At 52.9% G+C, this 13,658-nt stretch overlaps 1 protein-coding gene across 1 annotated transcript; it reads right to left on the reverse strand.

Moving 5' to 3' along the window:
- Positions 1-5,213: 5,213 nt before the first annotated feature.
- On the reverse strand, positions 5,214-7,469 carry LOC120360606 (elongin-A3-like). Its single transcript, XM_039461080.2, has 2 exons — positions 6,762-7,469; positions 5,214-6,194 (listed from the first exon to the last, which is right to left on the reverse strand). Exons 1-2 carry the CDS (start codon positions 7,467-7,469, stop codon positions 5,214-5,216), a joined length of 1,689 nt encoding a protein of 562 aa, XP_039317014.2.
- Between the last annotated feature and the right edge of the window lie 6,189 nt (positions 7,470-13,658).

The following is a 13,658-nucleotide window of genomic DNA, read 5'->3' on the forward strand; positions in this document are numbered from 1 at the left end:
GTCAGCAGGCGCCAAATGAGAACTGACAAGTGGACGCTCGTGATTTCCCATGGAAACTCTGGCCCGACTGCCCTTATTTGAGGAAAGGCAGGCACGGGAACGTTGGCGCCGTGGAGTGGAGAAGAACGTTGTGCTGAGGAATGTTTCTCCGCTCAAGCTTTGGCCAACTTTCTCACAATGCTTCCCTTACTAGGAAGGAGAGCTGATGGGATCATGGTTTGGCCTTCCAGAAGGTCGACGCGCAGACTCCCTCTAGCGTCCCATCCCCCAAAACGGTGGCCATGACCTCTGCTCTTGACAGGTGCCTTGTGGCTTTGCCTGCAGGGCTGCCGCCTCTTGGTAGCCGTGGCTTGAACTCCTGACCTCAGGTGATCCACCCACCTCGGCCTCCTAAAGTGCTAGGATTACAGGCGTTAGCCCCTCGGCCCCGCCCACAGTTCCATTTTTGAGAGAAACAGATGTTTCCTCCGAGACATGCTCTGTTTCTGTCGCCCAGGCTGGAGTGCAGTGGAATGATCAAGGGTCACTGCAACCTCTGCCTCCCGGGCTCAGGCCATCCTGCCACCTCAGCCCTCCAGGAAGCTGGGGCCCCAGGGGCCGTGCAAGTACACCTGGCTAATTTAGATTCCTTTTCTTTAGATGGGGTTTGGCACAGGCTTGCCTCCACCTCCTGGGCTCAAGCCATCCATCCTTCTCAGCCTCCCGTAGGAGGATGGCTCACAATTAGAGTTTCATGCCCAGATTTTGCTTAAAAACAAAACAACGGGGCCGGGCGCGGTGGCTCAAGCCTGTAATCCCAGCACTTTGGGAGGTCGAGGCGGGTGGATCACGAGGTCAAGAGATCGAGACCATCCTGGTCCACATGGTAAAACCCCGTCTCTACTAAAAATACAAAAAAAAAAAAAAAAAAAAATAGTAGCTGGGCCTAGTGGCACGTGCCTGTAACCCGAGCTACTCAGGAGGCTGAGGCAGGAGAATTGCCTGAACCCAGGAGGCGGAGGTTGCGGTGAGCCGAGATCGTGCCATTGCACTCCAGCCTGGGTAACAGGAGTGAAACTCCGTCTCAAAAAACAAAACAAAACAAAACAACAAAACAACAAAAAACCATTTCTATAGTGAGATTTGTCAGTGTTAACTAATGCCTCGTGAGTTTGTGTCTAAAAAGGAATGATCTAGTTCATGATTTAAAAACCAGAAAATAGGGAATTCTACATCTTGTACCTCGTTGATGATTTTAACTCTTACATGATTTAAAAAGTGATGAGTTAACCACCAAAGTGGAATGGATCTGAAAGTGTTCACATCCTCTGAATTCGGAGGTGTCCTCCCAGCAGGGAGGCAGTGGCTGGGTATGGGAGGCCAAATCCCAGGGCCAGCGGTGGACACCTGCAGAATTCAGAAGCGTAACTTTGCACCCAGCCAAAGTTTGTGGTGTCTGTTGGAAGTTTCGTTCCTTAACCCGCATTGACTTGGCATTGGTCCTCCTCCCCTTGGATTCCATCTGTAAGAGGAGTCTTGTGTTTATCGTCGGAAGAATGTTCTCTTGTAGTCGCGAATGGCCTTGGCCATCAGCGGGGCCACTTTCTTTGCAGCCTGTTTCCGGATTTTGGCCTCAGGCGTCTTCTGAGCATTGCTGCAGCTCAGGCAGGCATAGGCCCCCTTCTCGGGGAGCCTGGGGAGGCCACTGCCGCCCCCACCGCCCCCGCCGCCCCTGCGAGAGGGAGGGTGGCTGCTTTTTGTGGGATGCGGATCTGGGTTGATGTTGCCATTTTCGGGGTCAGCGGCTCCTGCAGACTTCTCTTGCCTCCTCGGAGCATCATAAGGCGGCTCGGCCACCGAGTTGAAAAAGATCATCTTCGTCTGACCGTTGCTGCAACAACGGTCCCTGCAGCCGAGTTCCACTCTCATCTTTTAGTCAGAATAAGGACAGCAGTACCACTGGAAGTGTCTACGGTGCTGGCTATTGTTTCTCCTCTGGATGGTGATTTCGCCTCATTTTCTAATGCTCCTGTGACTTTTGGTCTCTTTCTCTGTGCGTGTGTATGCATCTGTGTTTGTGTGTGTGTGTGTGTGTGTGTGTGTGTGCATCTGTGTGTGTGTCTGTGCGTGTGTGTGTATTTCTGAAGAAAGAAAATCTAATAGCCCGAGAATCAGGGGACGAGGATTCCGGTGGTAAGCCTTTTCTGAGAATTAACTCTCCGTGATATGTAGGAAAACCAGGTACATCTGCTCTGTTTCCTGACGTCGAGCTACCTCAGCAAGGGGATCCCGGTGCAACGCTGGCAGTGCTTGCGGAGCGCTCCGAATGAGGATTATTCTGTAGACAGGTCAGCAGAGGATTGAACTGTTTTTTGTCAGTGTGGTAATGTGACAGTAGGATCCACAGGTGGGTGCTGAATTCTATTTGGTTTAGGTTTATCTATTGTGTGGGGGTTTGTTATCTAGTTCTTTCTTCGAGAGGGCGTGTCTCGGTGGGAGCCGTGACCCGCTAAAGCTTGTCAGTCAGGTTCTGCAGTCATGAATGAGTTCAGTGGGGGCAGACGCCATTGTCAGTAGCGTGACAGTGGGCGCATAGGTGAGCTGTGAGGGGCTTGAGCTAGCTCTTCATGTTTTGAGTTGTGTTTGCTTGTATCCTGTTTGTTTTGTGTTTTGGGAGGGGAAACCTTTTCCACAAAGGAAGGCTGTTGCCAGCGGATTTGAGTCCAGGGGACTGGAATGTCTCGGTGGGAGCGGGGAGAAGCTGCAGGGTGATCAGTGGCTACTCCACCTCCAGGAAGAACGTGTGGCTCTTGTGCCACGAGGAGGAGATTTGGCTCTCTCATAAGTTTTGCGGGACACCACAGACCCGCTCTTGTATTGCCGTGAAGAAATAGAGACTGGCCTTGTGTGTCCCTTGCTGGGCGGGCGGGGTAGGGGGGGAGGTTCAGGGAGTCTCCCCTGAATTGTATACAGTCCCTGCTTGCATCACATCTTTCTTTCCCCAGAAAAAAGACGTCATCCTCACGGAGCAGCACCCCTGCGGCTGCCTGTCCTGGCTTCCTTCGTGTTCTTCAGCCTTGAAGGCCCCTTCCCTCTTGCACTGGCATCTGCTCTGATGCCTGATTCCAGAAGCTTCCCACCACCTGTTCTACTGCCCCCCACCCCTCCCAGGGGCATAGGAGTTTGATCTCTTTTACTGTCCTTGCTTGGTTCTGCTTTGTGGGATAGGCCTTTCTGTCTGTCTCTTGGCTTCTCACTAACTGTAGGCATCAGGAAATCTCATCAAGGAAATCAGATTTACTCAAGGGTGTGTGTGGGGGAGGGTCGGGAGGTATCTGACACAGGGACCTGCAATTGCCCGTCCGTATGATGCCAACCCATGCCCTCAGTTAAAAACTAAAGGTTTAGCAAAGCCGGCCGAAGCTCATGTGATCTGAACCGAAGGATGTTACCCTGGTCATCTCATGGTAATTAGAGACTCTGATTGGTGGCTTTAGATTTCTTGATTCAGAGGCCAATTAGATAAAGTGATGAAGTTTCTGCCATTCTTCCATAGGGGTTCTGGGTGAAAAGATTGGAAACGATTCTCTTTGGTGCTTAGTGAAAGTAGTCTGACTTAACAAAGGTAGCGGTTATTGCCACTGTTTGATGAAATCCCGCAGTTCCTTTTCTTCTTCTTCTTCTTGTTGACTTTTTTTCTTTTTTTTTTTTTTTTTTTTTTTTTTTTTTTGGGTTGTTTCCAAGTCTTTGCTATTGTAAACAGTGCTGCAATGAACATTCGTGTGCACGTGTCCTTATAGTAGAATGATTTATAATCCTTTGGATATTTACCCAGTAATGGGATTGCTGGGTCAAAAGGGATTTCTATTTTTAGGTCCTTGAGGAATTGCCACACTGTCTTCCACAATGGTTGAATTAATTTACATTCCCACCAACAGTGTAAAAGTGTTCCTATTTCTCCACATCCTCTCCAGCATCTGTTGTTTCCCGATTTTTATTTTTATTTTTTATTTATTTATTTTTTTAAAGAATAAAGAAGAGGAAGAAAGAGAAAGAGGAAGAAGGAGAGAGGATGGGGGTATTGCTTTATTGCCCGGGCTAGAATGCAGTCTAAATATGGGTATGCCTATAACTGTCCTTAATAATGGAGACATGAAAGAAAATGAGGGAAGAGAATAGCAAACAAGGAGCCAACCAAGATTTCTTTTAAACTTCTAAGTTGATATGATGTGGTACTGATAAGAGTGTATATTTTGTATATTTAAAGTGCAGAGTTCTATAAATGTTAATTACATTTACTTGTTCCAGATCTGAGTTCAAGTCCTGAATATCGTTGTTAATTTTCAAGACTTTTTTTCAAGATGGAGTTTCACCGTGATGGCTAGGCTGGTCTTGGACTCCTGACCTCAGGTGATCCACCCACCTCGGCCTCCCAAAGTGCTAGGGTTACAGGCGTGAGCCCTTGCGCCCAGTCCACAGTTCCATTTTTCAAAGAAACAGTGGTTTCCTCTGAGACATGCTCTGTTTCTGTCGCCCAGGCTGGAGTGCAGTAGAACGATCAAGGGTCACTGGAACCTGTGCCTCCCGGGCTCAGGCCATCCTGCCACCTCAGCCCTCCAAGAAGCTGGGGCCCCAGGGGCCGTGCCAGCACACCTGGTTAATTTAGATTCCTCTTCTATAGGTGGGGTTCCGCCCAGGCTTGTCTCCACCTCCTGGGCTCAAGCCACCCACCCTTCTCAGCCTCCCGTAGGAGGATGGCTCACAATTAGAGTTTCATGCCCAGGTTTTGCTAAAAAACAAAACGACAGCAACAACAAAAAAACCATTTATGTCGTGGGATTTGTCAGTGTTAACTAATGCCTGGTGAGTTTGTGTCTAAAGAGTAATTATCTAGCTGATGATTTAAAAACCAAAATATAGGGAATTCTACCTCGTCGATGATTTTAACTAGGGCATGATTTAGAGAGCGATCAGTTCACCACCAAAGCGGAATCGATCTGAAAGCGTTCACGTCTTCTGAATTCTGAGGTGTCCTCCCAGCAGGGAGGCAGTGGCTGGGTATGGGAGGGAGGCCAAATCCCAGGGCCAGCCGTGGACACCGGCAGAATTCAGAAGCGCAGCTTTGCACCCAGCCAAAGGTTCTGGTGTCCGTTGGGAGCTGCGTTCCTTAACCCGCATGGACTTGGCATTGGTCCTCCTCCCCTTCGATTCCATCTGTAAGAGGAGTCTTGAGATTATCGTCGTAAGATTGCTCTCTTGTAGTCTCGAATGGCCTTGGCCATCAGCGGGGCCACTTTCTTTGCAGCCTGTTTCCGGATTTTGGCCTCGGGCGTCGCCCGCGCGCTGCTCCAGCTCAGGCAGGCGTAGGCCCGCTTCTCGGGGCGCCTGGGAAGGCCGCTGCCTGCCCCGCCGCCCTCCCTAGAGGGCGGGTGGCTGCTTTCCGTGGGATGCGGATCTGGGTTGATGTTGCCATTTTCGGGGTCGGCAGCTCCTGCAGACTTCTCTTGCCTCCTCGGAGCACCGTTAGGCGGCTCGGCCACCGAGTTGAAAGAGATCATCTTCGTCTGTCGGCCGTTGGGCTCGTTGTCACGTGCAGCCCGGATCTTGGTCGTCACTACACGCAGCCGCTGCTCTCGGGCGTGCCGAAGACGCAGGTACAGCTCCCGCCAAGACTCGTGCTCCTGCGGGTTTTCTCCCTTGAAGTCCCGGAGGCAGTGAATCCTCCATAATCCGTCTGTCTCTCCCATGAGCGCGTGATTGTTTTTCTCTCTGCGATACAGCTGGTCAGGCGTACACCCCTCCAGGACGAGTTCAAAAACCCAAGAGGGGACGCGTCCCGCTCGGCCCAGGACGTCGGGGTTGTCTCTAAGCGCCCGGACGCACTGCTGGCGCAAGGTCAGCCACCGGGGCTGGCGGGCAGGCCTGGAGCCGGAGTACACCTGCATCTTGGCGTTCTTTCTGCGTCCCGGGGAACCGGTTTCCTCCGGGAACGTCGGTGCGGAGAGTGCCGGTTCTGTCTGTGTCTGGGCGGTCACGGACTCATAGGCGGAGAGCAGATCGTAGTTGGCCTGCATCCAGGGCTCTGAGAGGTCCCACAGCTCTGAGAAGCCGTGGCTGAGCACGGTTTTCCGCCCGGAGGAATCGGCACCGGCCGCCTGTGGCCTCGGGGAGTGGCTTTCCTTGACAGGAGGCAATTTCGGAGGCGAAGCCCGGGACTCAGCGGTGCCCTTGGAACGGCTTGCTCTCCGTCGTTGATCTCCACGAGCGGTGCCGGAAGATTTCGCGGTCTTTTTCCCCTTCTTCTGCGGCTGGTCGTAGGTGAGGTATTGTTCAAAGGACAGAGCGGGCTGCTGGCATTCCTCAGCCCCCTCTCCCTCCTCCGCGTCAGAGAGGGAGCCCGCGGCTACTGCGTCCAAGTGAGCAGTGCGTGGCTTCCCCTCTCGAGTCCCGGGTTCGCCGGAAAGCTGCTGTTTGACCCCGGGGGAGAGGCCGTGTGTCCCCTTTCGTGGGTCCGGGCCGTCTAGACCTGGCCTCTTCTTGTGCGAGTGTCTGTGCCTAGGCCTCTCCGGGTGGCGGTCTGGAGCCACCGCCCAGGCGGGGAGACGCTGGCCGCTGCCGCTGGCGCGCCCTCCTTCCTTCTGTGTCCCGGCGCTAGCAGAGGGCGGTGTGTCCCTGGGGCTTTCCCGGGGGGACGGCCTTGGGGATTCCCCTCTGGTGCAGGCCCCGGAGGATGTCTCCATGAGGGAAGCGGGGGGAGACTGCCCACGGCCCTGGGCACCCACAGGGCGTTCTTCCCGGCGGGAGGATTTGCGCTTCTTTCTGCGGCCCCCGACCGCTTCGTCCTGGGGTTGGCCCTGGCAGCCACCAGCGAGCGGGGGCAGGCCCTGAGCGGTGTCAGCGTGGCCTCTTCCGGTTTGCTGCCCGGGCTCCAGGCCCTCGCTCACCGGGAGAGGTCCGGGGCGCCCTGACTGAGGGGCCCGATTGGGGCGGGAATCCGCGGAGGCATTTCTGGGGCGCTTTCTCTGGGCTCCGTCCTGGCGGCTGGGGGAGCTTCGCTCAGGTCTCCGGAGCCCCGTAGGTGCTGTGCGTGCTGTCCGTCTGTGCTCAGGGCTGTGAGATCGACTCCTGGGGGCCGTCCCGTTTTCCGGGAAGCCCCAGGCCTTTTCTTGGTCCCGAAGGGCCTCCCCGAAGCGCTCTCGGGAAGAGCTCTCCTCCCGGTCCTGTGGGTCGGGCCCGGGCCTGGAGTTTGGGTCCACGAGAAGCAGCTTCTTCCACCGGGCCGCTAAGTCTCTGGCAATGGGGCCCACGTGCTGGTGCTTCCGCAGGCCCTTCACGGTCTTTCGGATTCGAGTCTCCGCCAGGATGTCTGCCGTCACGGGCAAGGCGGAGAGTTTCTGCAGGTATTTCCCTAGCTTCTTCGGGTCCGTCTTAGTTGCCAGACGCACCTGCAGCTTCTCCACTGCGTGCAGCGTAGTCGAGCCTGCCGCCATCTCACCAGATCTGGGCAGGCGTCGCTGTCCCTGGTCGGCCGGTCGCAGATATGTCCTTGGGCAGCGGGAGGTGAAGTCTAGGGGCGCCGGTCCTCCCTGGCTGCCCGGTCGCCAGGCAGGCCTCGGGATGTTGAGTCACAGCCTGGAGCGAGCTCGGCCCTCGGAGCAGCGGGCCACTGGTTCTGTGGCGCTGCTCCTCGCACACCACAGGCCTCGCGGTGTGGAGTCAGCGAACTCGGAGCGGCCGAATCCTCCGCGCGGCCTGGGGAGCGGGGCGGGGAAAGGGGGGATAGCGGGGCGCGAGGGGGCCACCGGCTCTAGAACGCCGGTCCGGTCCTTGCAGACAGCTGAGCAGATCCGCTTCTGGTCCTCGGGATGTGGAGCCACAGCCTGGAGCGACCTCTGCGGTGAGCTGTCCAACAGGGAATGAAGCGCAGCTGCCAGGGCTCGGCCTTATATAGGCAGCCCTAGGCCCGCCCACGGCTCAGACCCTGACCCCCTTGGCTGCTGGGCTGCCCAGCCCCCGTAGGAATTCATTCCGTGTCAGTACAATGCAGCCAATCGGGAGGGTCCACGCCAGGTGGACTGCTGCGCCCTCGAGGGGGGATGAGCCTCAACACATCCTTCTTGGGTTCCATCGTTGGCCCTCCATGTTCGCGGGTTCCGCATCTGTGGATTCCATAAAACACAGACTGAAACTTCTTGGGAGGAAAATAGACAATAACAACACAGCGCCACAGAAATCCGAGAAAGAAGAACCAACACGGGATAGCAACTCGTGACCTGGAACGGACGTTGTGCGGGAAGGGGGGTTGGGGGGGGGAATTCCCAGCATTCGGAGGAAAGTGGGATTAAGAGAGAAAAGGAGAAAAGGTCGATTTGACTCCTCAACGTCGGCTCCATGGAGTTCCAGACGCTTTTGGAAGCGATGTCTTTGCCCTGCCCTCTAGTCCATTCCTAAAGTCCCCGGGTCCTGGCCATGTAGCTACCTCCGTGACCTCTCTTTTTCCTTATGAAGGGAAGAAACCTGGGTGGTGCCCGTTACAGATTTTCTAAGACTAGGAGACAGAAATAAGTCAGCAGGCGCCAAATGAGAACTGACAAGTGGACGCTCGTGATTTCCCATGGAAACTCTGGCCCGACTGCCCTTATTTGAGGAAAGGCAGGCACGGGAACGTTGGCGCCGTGGAGTGGAGAAGAACGTTGTGCTGAGGAATGTTTCTCCGCTCAAGCTTTGGCCAACTTTCTCACAATGCTTCCCTTACTAGGAAGGAGAGCTGATGGGATCATGGTTTGGCCTTCCAGAAGGTCGACGCGCAGACTCCCTCTAGCGTCCCATCCCCCAAAACGGTGGCCATGACCTCTGCTCTTGACAGGTGCCTTGTGGCTTTGCCTGCAGGGCTGCCGCCTCTTGGTAGCCGTGGCTTGAACTCCTGACCTCAGGTGATCCACCCACCTCGGCCTCCTAAAGTGCTAGGATTACAGGCGTTAGCCCCTCGGCCCCGCCCACAGTTCCATTTTTGAGAGAAACAGATGTTTCCTCCGAGACATGCTCTGTTTCTGTCGCCCAGGCTGGAGTGCAGTGGAATGATCAAGGGTCACTGCAACCTCTGCCTCCCGGGCTCAGGCCATCCTGCCACCTCAGCCCTCCAGGAAGCTGGGGCCCCAGGGGCCGTGCAAGTACACCTGGCTAATTTAGATTCCTTTTCTTTAGATGGGGTTTGGCACAGGCTTGCCTCCACCTCCTGGGCTCAAGCCATCCATCCTTCTCAGCCTCCCGTAGGAGGATGGCTCACAATTAGAGTTTCATGCCCAGATTTTGCTTAAAAACAAAACAACGGGGCCGGGCGCGGTGGCTCAAGCCTGTAATCCCAGCACTTTGGGAGGTCGAGGCGGGTGGATCACGAGGTCAAGAGATCGAGACCATCCTGGTCCACATGGTAAAACCCCGTCTCTACTAAAAATACAAAAAAAAAAAAAAAAAAAAAAAAATAGTAGCTGGGCCTAGTGGCACGTGCCTGTAACCCGAGCTACTCAGGAGGCTGAGGCAGGAGAATTGCCTGAACCCAGGAGGCGGAGGTTGCGGTGAGCCGAGATCGTGCCATTGCACTCCAGCCTGGGTAACAGGAGTGAAACTCCGTCTCAAAAAACAAAACAAAACAAAACAACAAAACAACAAAAAACCATTTCTATAGTGAGATTTGTCAGTGTTAACTAATGCCTCGTGAGTTTGTGTCTAAAAAGGAATGATCTAGTTCATGATTTAAAAACCAGAAAATAGGGAATTCTACATCTTGTACCTCGTTGATGATTTTAACTCTTACATGATTTAAAAAGTGATGAGTTAACCACCAAAGTGGAATGGATCTGAAAGTGTTCACATCCTCTGAATTCGGAGGTGTCCTCCCAGCAGGGAGGCAGTGGCTGGGTATGGGAGGCCAAATCCCAGGGCCAGCGGTGGACACCTGCAGAATTCAGAAGCGTAACTTTGCACCCAGCCAAAGTTTGTGGTGTCTGTTGGAAGTTTCGTTCCTTAACCCGCATTGACTTGGCATTGGTCCTCCTCCCCTTGGATTCCATCTGTAAGAGGAGTCTTGTGTTTATCGTCGGAAGAATGTTCTCTTGTAGTCGCGAATGGCCTTGGCCATCAGCGGGGCCACTTTCTTTGCAGCCTGTTTCCGGATTTTGGCCTCAGGCGTCTTCTGAGCATTGCTGCAGCTCAGGCAGGCATAGGCCCCCTTCTCGGGGAGCCTGGGGAGGCCACTGCCGCCCCCACCGCCCCCGCCGCCCCTGCGAGAGGGAGGGTGGCTGCTTTTTGTGGGATGCGGATCTGGGTTGATGTTGCCATTTTCGGGGTCAGCGGCTCCTGCAGACTTCTCTTGCCTCCTCGGAGCATCATAAGGCGGCTCGGCCACCGAGTTGAAAAAGATCATCTTCGTCTGACCGTTGCTGCAACAACGGTCCCTGCAGCCGAGTTCCACTCTCATCTTTTAGTCAGAATAAGGACAGCAGTACCACTGGAAGTGTCTACGGTGCTGGCTATTGTTTCTCCTCTGGATGGTGATTTCGCCTCATTTTCTAATGCTCCTGTGACTTTTGGTCTCTTTCTCTGTGCGTGTGTATGCATCTGTGTTTGTGTGTGTGTGTGTGTGTGTGTGTGTGTGTGTGTGCATCTGTGTGTGTGTCTGTGCGTGTGTGTGTATTTCTGAAGAAAGAAAATCTAATAGCCCGAGAATCAGGGGACGAGGATTCCGGTGGTAAGCCTTTTCTGAGAATTAACTCTCCGTGATATGTAGGAAAACCAGGTACATCTGCTCTGTTTCCTGACGTCGAGCTACCTCAGCAAGGGGATCCCGGTGCAACGCTGGCAGTGCTTGCGGAGCGCTCCGAATGAGGATTATTCTGTAGACAGGTCAGCAGAGGATTGAACTGTTTTTTGTCAGTGTGGTAATGTGACAGTAGGATCCACAGGTGGGTGCTGAATTCTATTTGGTTTAGGTTTATCTATTGTGTGGGGGTTTGTTATCTAGTTCTTTCTTCGAGAGGGCGTGTCTCGGTGGGAGCCGTGACCCGCTAAAGCTTGTCAGTCAGGTTCTGCAGTCATGAATGAGTTCAGTGGGGGCAGACGCCATTGTCAGTAGCGTGACAGTGGGCGCATAGGTGAGCTGTGAGGGGCTTGAGCTAGCTCTTCATGTTTTGAGTTGTGTTTGCTTGTATCCTGTTTGTTTTGTGTTTTGGGAGGGGAAACCTTTTCCACAAAGGAAGGCTGTTGCCAGCGGATTTGAGTCCAGGGGACTGGAATGTCTCGGTGGGAGCGGGGAGAAGCTGCAGGGTGATCAGTGGCTACTCCACCTCCAGGAAGAACGTGTGGCTCTTGTGCCACGAGGAGGAGATTTGGCTCTCTCATAAGTTTTGCGGGACACCACAGACCCGCTCTTGTATTGCCGTGAAGAAATAGAGACTGGCCTTGTGTGTCCCTTGCTGGGCGGGCGGGGTAGGGGGGGAGGTTCAGGGAGTCTCCCCTGAATTGTATACAGTCCCTGCTTGCATCACATCTTTCTTTCCCCAGAAAAAAGACGTCATCCTCACGGAGCAGCACCCCTGCGGCTGCCTGTCCTGGCTTCCTTCGTGTTCTTCAGCCTTGAAGGCCCCTTCCCTCTTGCACTGGCATCTGCTCTGATGCCTGATTCCAGAAGCTTCCCACCACCTGTTCTACTGCCCCCCACCCCTCCCAGGGGCATAGGAGTTTGATCTCTTTTACTGTCCTTGCTTGGTTCTGCTTTGTGGGATAGGCCTTTCTGTCTGTCTCTTGGCTTCTCACTAACTGTAGGCATCAGGAAATCTCATCAAGGAAATCAGATTTACTCAAGGGTGTGTGTGGGGGAGGGTCGGGAGGTATCTGACACAGGGACCTGCAATTGCCCGTCCGTATGATGCCAACCCATGCCCTCAGTTAAAAACTAAAGGTTTAGCAAAGCCGGCCGAAGCTCATGTGATCTGAACCGAAGGATGTTACCCTGGTCATCTCATGGTAATTAGAGACTCTGATTGGTGGCTTTAGATTTCTTGATTCAGAGGCCAATTAGATAAAGTGATGAAGTTTCTGCCATTCTTCCATAGGGGTTCTGGGTGAAAAGATTGGAAACGATTCTCTTTGGTGCTTAGTGAAAGTAGTCTGACTTAACAAAGGTAGCGGTTATTGCCACTGTTTGATGAAATCCCGCAGTTCCTTTTCTTCTTCTTCTTCTTGTTGACTTTTTTTCTTTTTTTTTTTTTTTTTGGGTTGGTTCCAAGTCTTTGCTATTGTAAACAGTGCTGCAGTGAACATTCGTGTGCACGTGTCCTTATAGTAGAATGATTTATAATCCTTTGGATATTTACCCAGTAATGGGATTGCTGGGTCAAAAGGGATTTCTATTTTTAGGTCCTTGAGGAATTGCCACACTGTCTTCCACAATGGTTGAATTAATTTACATTCCCACCAACAGTGTAAAAGTGTTCCTATTTCTCCACATCCTCTCCAGCATCTGTTGTTTCCCGATTTTTATTTTTATTTTTTATTTATTTATTTTTTTAAAGAATAAAGAAGAGGAAGAAAGAGAAAGAGGAAGAAGGAGAGAGGATGGGGGTATTGCTTTATTGCCCGGGCTAGAATGCAGTCTAAATATGGGTATGCCTATAATTGTCCTTAATAATGGAGACATGAAAGAAAATGAGGGAAGAGAATAGCAAACAAGGAGCCAACCAAGATTTCTTTTAAACTTCTAAGTTGATATGATGTGGTACTGATAAGAGTGTATATTTTGTATATTTAAAGTGCAGAGTTCTATAAATGTTAATTACATTTACTTGTTCCAGATCTGAGTTCAAGTCCTGAATATCGTTGTTAATTTTCAAGACTTTTTTTCAAGATGGAGTTTCACCGTGATGGCTAGGCTGGTCTTGGACTCCTGACCTCAGGTGATCCACCCACCTCGGCCTCCCAAAGTGCTAGGGTTACAGGCGTGAGCCCTTGCGCCCAGTCCACAGTTCCATTTTTCAAAGAAACAGCGGTTTCCTCTGAGACATGCTCTGTTTCTGTCGCCCAGGCTGGAGTGCAGTAGAACGATCAAGGGTCACTGGAACCTGTGCCTCCCGGGCTCAGGCCATCCTGCCACCTCAGCCCTCCAAGAAGCTGGGGCCCCAGGGGCCGTGCCAGCACACCTGGTTAATTTAGATTCCTCTTCTATAGGTGGGGTTCCGCCCAGGCTTGTCTCCACCTCCTGGGCTCAAGCCACCCACCCTTCTCAGCCTCCCGTAGGAGGATGGCTCACAATTAGAGTTTCATGCCCAGGTTTTGCTAAAAAACAAAACGACAGCAACAACAAAAAAACCATTTATGTCGTGGGATTTGTCAGTGTTAACTAATGCCTGGTGAGTTTGTGTCTAAAGAGTAATTATCTAGCTGATGATTTAAAAACCAAAATATAGGGAATTCTACCTCGTCGATGATTTTAACTAGGGCATGATTTAGAGAGCGATCAGTTCACCACCAAAGCGGAATCGATCTGAAAGCGTTCACGTCTTCTGAATTCTGAGGTGTCCTCCCAGCAGGGAGGCAGTGGCTGGGTATGGGAGGGAGGCCAAATCCCAGGGCCAGCCGTGGACACCGGCAGAATTCAGAAGCGCAGCTTTGCACCCAGCCAAAGG

The sequence above is a fragment of the Saimiri boliviensis genome, chromosome 13, assembly GCF_048565385.1.
Source record: "Saimiri boliviensis isolate mSaiBol1 chromosome 13, mSaiBol1.pri, whole genome shotgun sequence".
In the NCBI taxonomy this organism is placed as follows: Eukaryota; Metazoa; Chordata; class Mammalia; order Primates; family Cebidae; genus Saimiri; species Saimiri boliviensis.

Excerpts from the sequence above, each read along its gene's own strand:
- LOC120360606 (XM_039461080.2), bottom strand. The coding sequence starts at position 7,469 with ATGGCGGCAGGCTCGACTACGCTGCACGCAGTGGAGAAGCTGCAGGTG. Across the intron at positions 6,195-6,761 it reads CCCGCCGGGAAGAACGCCCT|TCCCGGGCTTCGCCTCCGAA; the intron begins GTGGGTGCCCAG and ends GGCACCGCTGAG.